This window comes from Molossus molossus, unplaced genomic scaffold (genome assembly GCF_014108415.1).
Source record: "Molossus molossus isolate mMolMol1 unplaced genomic scaffold, mMolMol1.p scaffold_m16_p_22, whole genome shotgun sequence".
In the NCBI taxonomy this organism is placed as follows: domain Eukaryota; kingdom Metazoa; phylum Chordata; class Mammalia; order Chiroptera; family Molossidae; genus Molossus; species Molossus molossus.
This window is the reverse complement of record NW_023425358.1, coordinates 28,084,558-28,096,942: the sequence shown is the minus strand read 5'-3', so window position 1 is coordinate 28,096,942 and position 12,385 is coordinate 28,084,558. Positions and strand designations below refer to the sequence as shown.

Below are 12,385 nucleotides of genomic sequence, written 5' to 3'. Positions count from 1 at the left end.
TTGCACTCTGCCACACTAACAGCGGGGTCTTTCTTCTTCTGCGGGTGGGGTCTGCTTCTGTTCAGTGGCCAAGGTTTCAGAAAGCTAGCCAAAGCCTTGGCCGTGAAGCAGTTTTCAAGGACAGAGCACCCTTCGTCCCCAACACACAGGCACTGCAGTCCTGGACAAACAGCTTGGCATCCACACATAGACCTGGCCTCTGGTTCGCCTGCCTCAGGACATCCCTGACCTCAGTTCACACCCAAGCTCGGCTCGGAGCCAGGGCTGGGCTGGAGCAAATGTCACTGTCTCCTAGAACAGGCAGTGACATTCCCAGACAGGAGAGAGGACACGTGCCTACTGATAGGCCGCTATTATGCAAGAAAAACTGAGAACAGAATAACAAAAACAACAGCAATAATGATAATGGCAGCTGATATTTCTGGAGCCCTTAACTAGATGCTAGGTCCGGTGCCAAATGCTTTCCATGAATCATCTTCCTTCACCCTTCATAAAACCTTTACGGCATAGGTACCATTAGAACCCCTTATTAGCTGATGGGGAAACTGAGGCTCGGAGTAGTTAAGAAATGTGGTTCATGAGGGCCAACACCTGGGTTCAAACACAGATCTGTCCCCAGAACTGGAGCCAAAGCCTGAGGGGCATCTAGCAGTTACCTGCTGAATTCGATTGACGTGGGCAGCCGCCCTGAATAATTTAGCCCCAGCTTTTCCCTTTGAAATGTAAGTGATCTTTAAATCCGAGGCTCTTCGTTACATCAGCTCTGAGCAGAGGGCTGAGCGGAAGAGGCATCAGCTCTAAATCAGGGGAGCCGTGGTCAGCGAAGGCAGGGGGCTGGTGAGGTGGCAGGGGCATGGGCTTCGAAGCTGGACAGATCCGGGATGGGGAGTCCGGGTGGCCTTGAACAAATAGCCAACCCTCTGGGTCCTCTCTGTAAGGGGGATAAGAGAAGTCCAGCTTCAGGAGGCTGTTGGGAGGACCAAAGGAGAAGATGCTTGTGAAGTGCTCAGGACACTGAGTCTCAGAGTATTTGTTCCACGGCTATTCATTGATGGCCTTGGACACATCCCATCCTACGTGCTGGGATAGTGTCCGGAAAGACATGAGTCCTGTCCCCAAGGAGCTCAGGGTCTGCAGGAGGAAGAAACAACTATGAGACCAAGTGAAGTCTTACTGGGTAGAGAGAGGCATAAGGGCTGGGGACTGGGGGGACACATTGGGGGTCACTCAACCAGACTTAGGGTGGGGGTGTCAAGGAAGGCTTCCCTGCAAAGGTGAGGTCAAACTAAAGCCTGAACCACGAGTAGGAGTTTTCAGGTGAAGAGGGGAGACGGGCGGGCTCCAGGCAGTGGGAATGTTCTAAGGCCTGGACACGGGGAGGGACAGACATTCCAGAAGGAACAAATCGTCTACTCGGACCAGTCAACTGAGCCTGGAGGGGTGAGCAGCGGCCAGGTCACGATAAACCTTGAAACCATATTAACATGATTTTAACTTGACCCTTGATCCTATCCAAATGAACGTGTCCTGACTGAGAGCCCAACAGGAGCCCAGCATGGCTCTAGGCAGGGTGGCAAACAGACCGGACACTGTCCTTGGGTGATTTTGAACAAGGCCCTACCCTTTGGGTCTCAGTTCTCCCATGTGCAAATGGCTACGCTACAGTTTCCCAAACTTAATCCCACCGCATGTCACCTTTCTTATTTGTACCCTATGTCTGTCCTGCTCGTACTTGCTTTAATAAGCTCGCTTTTTATATAAGGGCACTAGCTTAAAGAGAAAATTAGTATCACTTGTCCTAAATAGGAGGCAGCCATAAAAACACATATGGTTAAACAGGGTGTTTATTTCTAGTTGGTTACAGTTGCCTGCTCCAGGCTCTGAGGCCCGGGCCTGCTCCCCTCACTTCGAGAGACTGCAAAGATTTGAGAGGTGGTAAAACCCCAGCACCCAATCAATGTAATCAAAGGGCTGGGAAAGACTTGAAAGGGAATGGATCTCCCAGCATGTGATTTGATGTTATTCACCATTGTGCTTCTGCCCCACCGCCCCCCAAATACTCTGAAGTGCCCCCCAGGGATGAGTCCCACTCTGTCTGTACTGCTCTGACATGTGGCCTGAGATCACTTCCCAGAGGTGGGGTGGAAAAGGGGGGAAAGGGATTCTGAGAGCACCAAAGCCTAGACAAAGGCAGGGAGGTGAGGCTCAGCTGGAGACACCCGCAGGCCAGCAGGCAGGCCAGCACTAACCGATGTTCTCCCTCCTGCAGAGGATTCCAGTCGCCATGTCTGGAATGCGCAGAGGTGAAGAAGTCCAGTTCGGTCCCACCCACAGCCCGGAGCTCCCCCATGAGAGGGTGCTCCCGCAGCTCCTCCTATGCCAGCACCCGTTCCTCCAGCCACTCCTCCCGATCCCCAAACCCCAGGACCTCCCCCAGGTACACCCGGAGCCGATCCACCTCCTCTGGGAAAAGGTGAGTGCAGTTTTGACCTTGGCTCTGCAGCATGTCCTCCTTAGGGAGCGGATAAGGTAACCAGAGGTGGCTTTGGGCCCATGGGGGAAGAGCAGTCAGTTTGCGCATTTACCCAGTACTAGCTGGTGGCCTTGGGCCTCAGTTCATCTCTTTGGCCCTCAGTTTCCTCATCTGCAAGATGGAAACAGTAGCAGTACTTACCCTGACTGATTTCTGAGAACTGCAAGGCACTTAGAGCAATACTTACAACATAATGAATATTAGTTACTATCGTTGCAATTGACATAAGCTCATGTGTGTCAATAAGCTTCTGCTGCATGGGAAAAAAAATCACCTTAGTATCCTTAAACAAGCATTTATTTAATTTTCAATTCTATAGATCAGCAATTTAGGTTGGGCTCAGCTAAATAGTTCTTCTAATTTCTCTTGGGCTCATGTATGTCTCTTCCATCAGCTGGTAGGTTGGCTGGGGGCTGGCTGGTTTGCTCCAGGTGGTCTCTTATCCTCCAGCAGGCTTGTCTGGGGTTTTTCACATGGTTGCCAGGTTCCCAGAGAGAGAGAGCAGTAGTGTGCAAGGCCTCTTGAGTCCTCGGCTTGGAAACAGACCTGACATCCCTCTGCCTTTCTGTTAACCATAGCAAGTCACAAAGACCAATCCAGATGCCAGGGGTGTTCCTCTTAGTGGGAGGAACTGCAAAGTCACATTTCAAGGGGTGTAGATAGAGGAAGAAGAGTTATCCATATTTTTGCATTGTACCACTCAACTATCAGAGCGATTGGTAATTGTTTGATTTTTCTCATGTCAAATAATGATGCAGCAGGATGCACAGACACAAGACCCCAGGAACTGGCAGATTCCATCCAGTCTAATCAACCCGTGGCTCCAGGGAGTCTAGCTTTCCTCGACAAACAAGAATTCCCAACAGAAGTCCCACTATTCCTCTTTTGTAACCATATAATCAAAAACAACAGTTGCTTACTTAATCGGTTACTTCAAGATCAGTTAATTCAGGAAAAAAGGAGACAAGGCATCTGGTAGAAATAGTCATAATAACTGAGGGACATAAATAGAACAAATCAGAGTAAAAGGAAAATTCAGGAGAGAAATGAAAGTAAATCACAAGTAAGGTGAAGTCCTAAAGTCATGTCCATTCTGTAGAGTTTCTGTGGAAGTAGGCTGCAAATATGATTCTGAGCTCCCTGGCAGAAAAAGCAAAAAAGGGAAATTGCTCTATTAATTGTGACATTTTAACAAAAAGGATAATAATTGAATGAGTTGCTCAGAAGAGCAGTTACTTCTGATTTTTAAGTCTATGAAAACAGACTCATTTGGCTTCACCGAAAAAGGACACTGTGTGGTATAGTGGACAGTTGTGCCTGACATCCTTTCTAGGTGTCCAAAAGTATGTTTCATCTCGACTATTTCTTATAATGTTTCTCAATGCATAGCCAAAGAGCAAGTTAACAAGAGCATCTTTCCCAGGAGCCACTGGACACTGTCCAGTGGCCCTGAAATTGGAGAAGTTGTTGCTTTCTCACTCTCCTTCCATCACCCTGGGCAGCGTGTATGCACAGAGTCCAGAGCAGCATTTAAGGGACATCGTTGTTACGATTGCCAAAGAAAGCCGGAAACAACTAAGAAACATCTAGGTGAGGGCAAATCATAGCGAGCCTTCTTTTCAAATCAAAAAGAACAGCCGAGGTAACATTACTGTTTCTTCGAGGAAATGGTGGCAAAATCCGAGCAGGAGAGAGTATCCCACTACCCATTCCTGTGCCCATAGCAGACATCGCTAATCCATCACAGCACCTTTTCCCACCGAACACCAGCAGCTATTGAATCCCTCTCCGCTCTGGCAGTCACTAGTAGATCATCACCAGCATACATAAGATGGACATTATTTGAAAGCCTGACTTTGGGGCGATGGAAAAGAAGGGCAGATGTTCCTGGGAAACTGGCAGAGAAACCAAGAAAGTGGTTCTCTGAAAGTGGGAGGCGTTAGCAGACTGGGGAGAGGACTGGAAATAGCACAGGGGTTAGATATTTGGTTACACAACAACAGAGCCTAACAGAAGTCAAGAGCACTTTGTAGCCAAACAGACCTGGATCCAAATCCCTCACAACGTGAGTGACCTTGAGCAAAATGCATCACCTCTCTGTGTCTGTTTCCTCAAATATACAACAGGATCGATAACAGTACCGAACCCTAGGATGTGCTGAGGATTAAATGAGATAATGCACCCACAGAATAAAATACATAGGATAATCTAGACACATCACAGCTAACAGTCCCTGCGTGCTGGCTATGTGCCAATATGCTAAGTGATTTACCCTAATTTACTAATTTAATTTGCAGTTCCATAGGGTAAGTATTAGTATTACTCCAATTTTAGAGATGAGAAAACGGAGACGCAGAGAAACCACCTGTCACACAGCTAATAAGTGCCCAGGATAGTAAGAACTCAGTAAGAGGAAGTTGTCCAATTATTATAAATCGCCTGCAAGGGGGGAGAGAGGAGGGGCTTCACTCTCCATTAAGGACCTGGTTCCCATACCTGGCCTCCAGCTCAATAAAACGCTAGACATGCAGGGCCACCCAGGCGGAGCTCAGCAGGCTTCTCGGGGGCTGTCTTCTCTCCTCCAGGTCCTACTCGCGCTCTCCCAGCTATTCCTCCAAGTCTGGCAAGAGGAGCCCACCTAGCAGAAGCTCTCGATCCCGCCGCAGCCCCAGCTACTCCCGCTACAGCCCCAGCAGGTACTGCCCGGCTCCCAGGCACTGGCCCCGCCCCTCGGAGTAGGCCCCGCCTTCTAGACTCACCTCTGGGGAGCGTCCCACAAGCCCCACCCCCACGCCCCTCAGGTCCAGCCCGCCAGAGTAGGAATAGGATGATGATGAAACACCCCTGCAGTTCCCTTTGTCTTAGCTGGAGTGGCAACTGAGGCCCCAAATAGATCCTAAATGCTCCTACCCCACCCCAAATGCTCCTACGGCCACACCCCAGAAGTCACATCCCCATGTTTCACACACCCCAAACTATCCCTCATTCCCATACTGAGTCCCCAGTTCTTCCACACCAGGGCCGTGTAACCTGCACGTCCTCACCCCTGCAGCACTCGCACCCCTGTAATGTCCACCCTCAAAGGCTGACACCCTGCACACGCCCGACCCCACCCCACAGCACTCACCCCGCAGACTCCACAGCCCTGTCATCCTCTCTCCCGCCCTCCTGGGGCCGGAGGAAGTAAGTGCTCCTCTCCCATCCCCTCGTACAGTAAGCCAGGCAAGCCCTAGCTCCCCAGTAACCACCCCCCACCCCGCCCGCACCCCTGCAGGGAGCGGGACCCCAAGTACACTGAGAAGGACTCGCAGCAGAGGGAGCGCGAGCGCGCACGTCGGAGACGTAGGTCTTACTCGCCCATGCGGAAGCGCCGGAGAGACTCCCCGAGCCACCTGGAGGCGCGCAGGATAACCAGGTGAGATGCTGCAGGGGAGGTGGGGTGCCCACTTCACCCTCGCACCCATTCGACCCCTCCCGATCCGGCCGCAGGCTTCCTCCATGCCTCCCTGGGGCTGGATTTCAGAACTGTGGGACCCCCCTCCCCCAAACTCCTAACCACTGAAATCGTTCCGTGCAAAACCTCGGTTCCAAGTCAGCACCCAGCCCACCCAGCGGGGCTTGCAAGGGGCGGGGCGGTGGGGCGGGGCCTAGGGCGGGTGGGCGGGGCTAGGTGGGTGGCTGGAAATGTGGTGGCGCCAGCATCAGGAACTGGGTGTGGCCAAGGGGATGTGGCCAGAGTTTGGACCTGGAGCTAGGGCCTGGGAGGCGGGGCTGGGGAAGAGATTGAGGTCAGGCCAGGGAATGAGGGCCAAAGCAATGGGACTGGGCCTTTGCCTGGGGATAGAGTTGGGCAATGGAGACTGACCTCTACCCTCAGACCCACATGCTCGGAATCTAGGCTTAGACAGACCCATCCGTAATTATACCCCGAACCAAGTGTGCAGAGGGCAGACGGGATTAAGCTCTGGAGGTGGGTAAGGAGGAGAGTGCTGGATTTGGTGCGGAACTGGAAAGTCTCTTCACGTCCCCAAACCCCAGCTCTACCCATTAAATATTGGAGGGAATAACTCCCAGGAGTATCATGAGAATGAAATGAAAGGAGACAAGGAGACAGGAATGTGCTTTGTAGATTTAAATGCAGAACATTAGAACCCGCCGTGTGCCGTCCTTATGGATTGAGTGGTCAGAGAAGGTGGACAGGTGAGGTCTCTAGAAGAGAAGCCTGCGGTCCGAGTGGGAACACGTTCTCGGGCCTTGAGAGCTGGGAGAATGGCTAAGTGCTGCCCTAAAATTGGCTCCTGACACTCGTTTGGGCTTTTCCCACTGACCCTTCAAGGGTCAGCCACTGGTCCAGAGACCCACAGGGAAGGGGGGGGGGTCCTGCTGCCCAGTGCCTCCTCCCTGGAGATGGCCTGGAGGAGGAAAAAGAACTTGTGCCCCAAATAAGATCAATAAGGCATTGCCTCCCCCCTGGCACAAAGGAAGGGATTCCCACACCCCCTGCCTCGACCACAGGTGTCCTTGAGGTGGATTAGGAGGAAGACCGAGAAGACAGCAGCATTCCCTAAGTCTCTCTGGCTACCTTGGTCAACCCCAAATAGCCCATCGTGGTGAACTCATTCAGTGTTTCCCAAACTTCAGTCACCCACCGCTTTTGCCTTGTCTGCTTCTTAAGTGTACTAGTGTTTACTTAACCTTCTCTAAATAGATTTGCCCTTTTTTAGAGGTCCATACATTTATTTCCAAAGGAAACTTGAGACACTACAGCAAATGGAAAATTAGCCTCTCCTGCCATAAATAGAAGGTTCTAGTCAAAGTAAAAATAACTAAACCAGGATTCAAGTTAATGTAGATTCCATGGCCAGCTGGAGCCTCTGAGCCCCGGGCCCGCTGTGTTAAAAAGTGAAATGATCACTTTTCAAGACTTGTCAACACAAGATTTGTCTCTTTGAGGCTCTAAGAACTGCAAGGGACGAGGCTAAGGAACCGGTGAAAGAGAGGACGCTGCCTCTTTTCCCTCGGGACCAGGCTGAGGCTCGGGGGCAGAGGCTGGGAGGAGTCTGGGGCTCACGCGTGCTCCCTCCGGTCTCTGCAGCGCCCGGAAACGCCCCATCCCCTACTACCGGCCCAGCCCCTCCTCGTCCAGCGGCCTCAGCAGCACCTCCTCCTGGTACAGCAGCAGCAGCAGCCGCTCGGCCAGCCGCAGCTACTCCCGCAGCCGGAGTCGCAGCCGCAGCCGCAGCCGCAGCCGGAGCAGGACCCGCACGAGCAGCAGCTCCAGCTCCCGCAGCCCCAGCCTGGGCTCCCGCAGCCGGAGCCGGAGCCGGAGCCGGAGCCGAAGCTACAGCTCGGCGGACAGCTACTCCAGCACCAGGCGCTAAGCAAGGGCCCTCCCTTGAGCCAGCTGCCTGCGGGGCGGGGCCCTTTCACTGGGCCGGCCTCCCCCACACCCTGCCCACCCTGCCTTCTCCTTGGTGACAGACATTGAGGCTCCTGGACCCTGTCCTTCCTGATCTCCCCGGGAGGAGGAAAAGAGGGTAGGGGGCTGCAGCCTCAGTCAAGCTACTAGGAGCCTCGACCAGCACCACCCTGGGGCATGACTCAGGCCTGGGCATACGGAGAGAACCACCCCCCCTCTGTTGGCACCAAAACCCTCAAGGTTTTTTAAGGAGCAATGGGTCCATGACTCCAGCGTTTGGGCCTGGCCAGGAAATGTAGAAATGGTTCCATTGACACGCTGCTCCCAGGATGCATGGGGAAGACCAGTGCTAGTTCACACACATGCCCTCATCCTCCCCCATCCAGTCTCCTGGCTGCACCTGGATCCTCATGGGGGTGGGAGGGACATAAGAAAGGACAACGGCAGTTAAGTTCCAGGAGACCGGTCAGGCGTTTTGCCTCCCAAACAGGCAGGAGCAAAGGCTAGAAGGCTTTGGAGTCCTAGGAGAGGGGATATATCTGAGCAGGGAACATGGATGTTTTCGTTGGTAGTAGGGGCCTCTGAATGTAGAGACACAGAGGAAGAGGTTACCCAGTGGGTTCTAGCAATGGAGAGGCCACCACATGGCTTACCCAAAATGCCTCTTGGCTGTTCACAGGGACCCTGCAACCTCACCGAGAAAGGACACAGTGGACAGTCGGGACAGCATTGTCTACAGCCCCGCTTCCCAAATCTGTCTCAGCCCCACTAGCTGGCACCAACTTAATTCCACGGAACCATCTGCTGAACATTCCCCAGTGCCATGGCCAGCTGCCAGTCCCCAGCGCCAGCCCGTCTGGCCTTACCCTCCAGTTGGCGCCTGCCTGCCCCCTCCCACCACCCAGACTGCCACACCCTGGATCCTACCCCGTGCAGTTGAGCACCCACCCTCAGCCTAAGCCACCCCCTGTGCCTCTCAGGAATTCTGCCAGGATGGGGCATAGCAGCTCAGGTTTGGAGGGAAAGACCCACATCCAGAGAGTCTGGGGGTCTTGGATGCTCTGTGGCTTGGGCTCCCGCTGGCTTCTGACGTTCCTTGTCAGCTGGGGGAAGCCCAGCCTTATTGCTGCCCTCAGCCCACCTTGCCCTGGCCAGGGCTGAGCAGTGAGGGTAAGTCGATCTCTAACACAAATACCAGCAGCTGCTTCGTCCACAGAAGGCACTGGGAACAGGGGTGTGAGAGAGAGGATCCTTAAAATAAACTCTTGGGCATCCCTCTCACCAGCTGACTGGCTTTCCGGAGCCTCATGGGTGAGTTTCAAGTTTGTGGTGGCAACAGCAGCGGGACAGGACGTGGAGAGAGTGAGAGGGGACAGTTCCCAGCTCTGGATACTGGGGCTTTGGGGAAGCAGGAATCACACATTCATCCCTCACACCGCAGGGGAAACATTTGGGGGAAAAATATTATTTTTTTCGGAAGCAGCGACCCTCCCCTCCCCAATCTTTCCCATCACGTCAGCTTCTGTGGGGCCAGAAACCGCCCCAGAACCACCCCAAAAGTCATTCCTCTATCAGGAGAGTGGAGCGAGGTTGTTCAAGCAGCCGTGGAGGACCTGGCCTTCCCATGATGCCCTCAGACAGACCTGGACCCCGCCCGCCAAGACAAGGATGCCAATGCTGTCACCGCAGAAGGCCGGATGGCAGGTGCCTGGGACCGGGGCAGGTGCCCCAGGAGGGTGTGTACAGTGAATGTAAATAACCCTCTTCCCTGCCCAGACGCCCCGGCTGGACTCCCGTCTCCCTGCATGGAGATGAGGCTCTCCGGAGCCATGGAACCTCCTTAGGACAGACGCCCACGAGCCGCCCATTCTGACTGCCTTCATTCGAGCAACTCCAGGGCACTGTTTTGCCCGGGGCTGCTAGCAAACCTTTTATTTATTTTATGTATTTATGTTTGTTTATTTATTTATTTATGTGATGAGATCTCTCTCTGTATCACCATTAGCAGTATTCAACTATTTATTTATTTATACGGAGAGGGTTCGTGTGTATGCGCGCTTAGAGAGGAAGGGGGTCTTCTAAATGATTTCTGTGCATCTTTTTTCCCTTCCTGTCTCTATGGGTGGGATTTGGGAGGCCGGATGTGGGTGAGGATGGTGGCCTTTGCCCCGAAGGTGAAACCCACTGAGCTCTAAGCCCCGGGACATAGTAGGGGTGGCGCCAAAGCACTTCAAGCCCCAAGGGTCATTCCTCAGCCCACGGTGAGGTCCAGGCCTGTGTCCCAGACCCCTGCCCAGCAGCGGCCTCACTGAGGTGTCAGAAAAATGTAAAGAAGCTTATGAGCTAAGGCGCTGAATTGACACAGTGGAGTCAACAGTTTATGTGGGGGTTGGGGTCTCAAGTTAGCATGGAAGGCAAAAAAAAAAAAGTTGAAATCACTCGTGAGAGTCCTTCAGGCACCCAATGGGAGACTGTTGAGGCTTCCGTTGGTACTTACTCAAGTAGCTGCCTGTGTTAGGGGGGCCACTGCGGTTGAAAAAGACACGCGGTTCAACACTGGGATGGCACTTGGAGTTGACGAGGTGCTCAGACGTTGAGAGTAAGGCAAGAATTGTGACAGAAAGAAGGGAAAATGCCTACTTTGATGTCCCCCTTACTCCTGGGCATATATTAGTGGGTAGGATCACTCAGCATTTCTGGGCATACCTGGTTGGTTTCGTGTAAGTTACTCAGGCTTCTGACTCCTGTAGCTAATTTCTTCCCATCCCCAGACCCTGCTCTGTTCTTTCTGCAATGGATCCCCGCTGTTCCCAGGTATCAGTCATCCTGGGAGACGCACAGACCCACAGCAAAAGCCTTTTTTTCTATGATCTCTTGCTGTTCTGTTAGGAGAGAGAACAAAGCTATTTCTGAAATTAGGGGGAAAGCAGTAAAGGCAAAATGAGCAGCTAGAGATTCCCCCAAAAAGGGTTATTTCAGAACCCGTCCTGGGAACCAGGACCCAGAGGCGTGACCAGTCCTTCTCTGACCAGCGAACAGTGGTCGGTGGCTGGAGACGGCCCCTGCCCTTTCCGAGGTCTTTGTTCTTGGCTTTGAAATGACCGCCTGGTCCAGCTTTGGGTTTGGTGAGGCTTTTGCAACACCTCTGGTTGTTTCCCTGGCAATGTGACTTCACCCTCCCTTGGCCCAAGCAAGGGAGTCCCCCTGGCCTGGGGAAAGTTTTGAGAAGGCTGCTTAATCTCCTCCTGGGGAAAATCTTTGCCCTTCCCTCTCACTTGGTGTGTTCCTCTGATTTCCTTTACACTTTGTTTTTTTTCCATCCCAAACTGAAACTATTGTTGGGGCACTGGTAACCCTGCTCAGCCAGGACCCCCCCATCCCTGGCATCGCTATTTCCCTGCCTACCTTGGTTACTTTCAGCCTCCAGGGATTGAGACAGATCACCTGAAACCTGCTCATGATGAGAACTTATTTATTTTTTTATCCTCACCTGAGGACTTATTTTGCATTTATCTTCAGATAGAGTGGGAGGGAGAAAGAGAAACATCGATATGATAGAGACACATCAGGCGGTTGCCACCCACACAACCCCAACCGGGGCCAGGGACAAACTGCAACCGAAGTACGTGCCCCTAGTGGGAACCGAACCCAAGTCTCTCTGGTCCGCGGGCTGATGCTCTAACCGCTGAGCCAAACTGGCCAGGGCTGATGAGAACTTATTTTAAAAACCACTATGGAAAACAGGAGGGAGATGTGAGAGGCAGCCCGTTGCTCCTGCTATGGGTATGCACTGAGCAAGTGCACCTGGGCAGGTAGCTCCCTTCCTCTGGGCCAGCGATTCCCCCTTGGAGACGTGGAGGAGTTTCTGAGATACAATCCAACCCTTTCACCCGAGGCCTGAGCAAGTCCTCAGAGTAGGGGCGAGTTCACCAGGACTTCGAGGAAAGAGGAAAACAGCCTCGAACAGTTTTAGGAGGTTCTTCATCGTGAGAGTAAACCCTGAAAGCATTCGGTGAATTCCCTCTAGATAATGAAGAACAAGCTAACTCGTGCAGAGCCCCGCCCACCCAGGAACAGTCTAGTGCATCCAGGTTTGACCGAATTCCTCTCTCTTCCCTTTCTTCCAAGGAAAGTGGATCTTTCAGAAGCAAAACGAAATTAAGGTGTTGGAATGACACAGGGGTCTCAGTCTCAGAAAGCCCCCATCCTTTCTTTCTTTCTTTCTTTCTTTTATTTATTTATTTATTTATTTATTTATTTATTCCCACAAGGATTTGCTTGGAGAGGCCCGAACTCAGGCTGTTCTCAAAGGTTTGAAAGCATTTTCGTTTTCTTCTCAAGTGCCGCGTCTCTCTCTTCTTCTGCCATTTTCTTTCCCCCAAATTTCCAAAGTAGCCTCACGCACATCTTTCGTGCTTTTCTCTCCAGCCAAA

The 12,385-nt window shown here is 52.5% G+C and overlaps 1 protein-coding gene across 1 annotated transcript in view; it reads left to right on the top strand.

Moving 5' to 3' along the window:
* Positions 1 to 11,439, top strand: part of SRRM4 (serine/arginine repetitive matrix 4) — a 140,509-nt gene extending 129,070 nt beyond the window's left edge. The window contains exons 10-13 of the mRNA XM_036277054.1: positions 2,270 to 2,473; positions 5,119 to 5,229; positions 5,808 to 5,948; positions 7,629 to 11,439. Coding sequence (XP_036132947.1) covers positions 2,270 to 2,473; positions 5,119 to 5,229; positions 5,808 to 5,948; positions 7,629 to 7,914 — 742 coding nt within the window. The 3' untranslated portion in view covers positions 7,915 to 11,439. The remainder of the gene's footprint in view (positions 1 to 2,269; positions 2,474 to 5,118; positions 5,230 to 5,807; positions 5,949 to 7,628) is intronic.
* Positions 11,440 to 12,385: the final 946 nt, after the last annotated feature.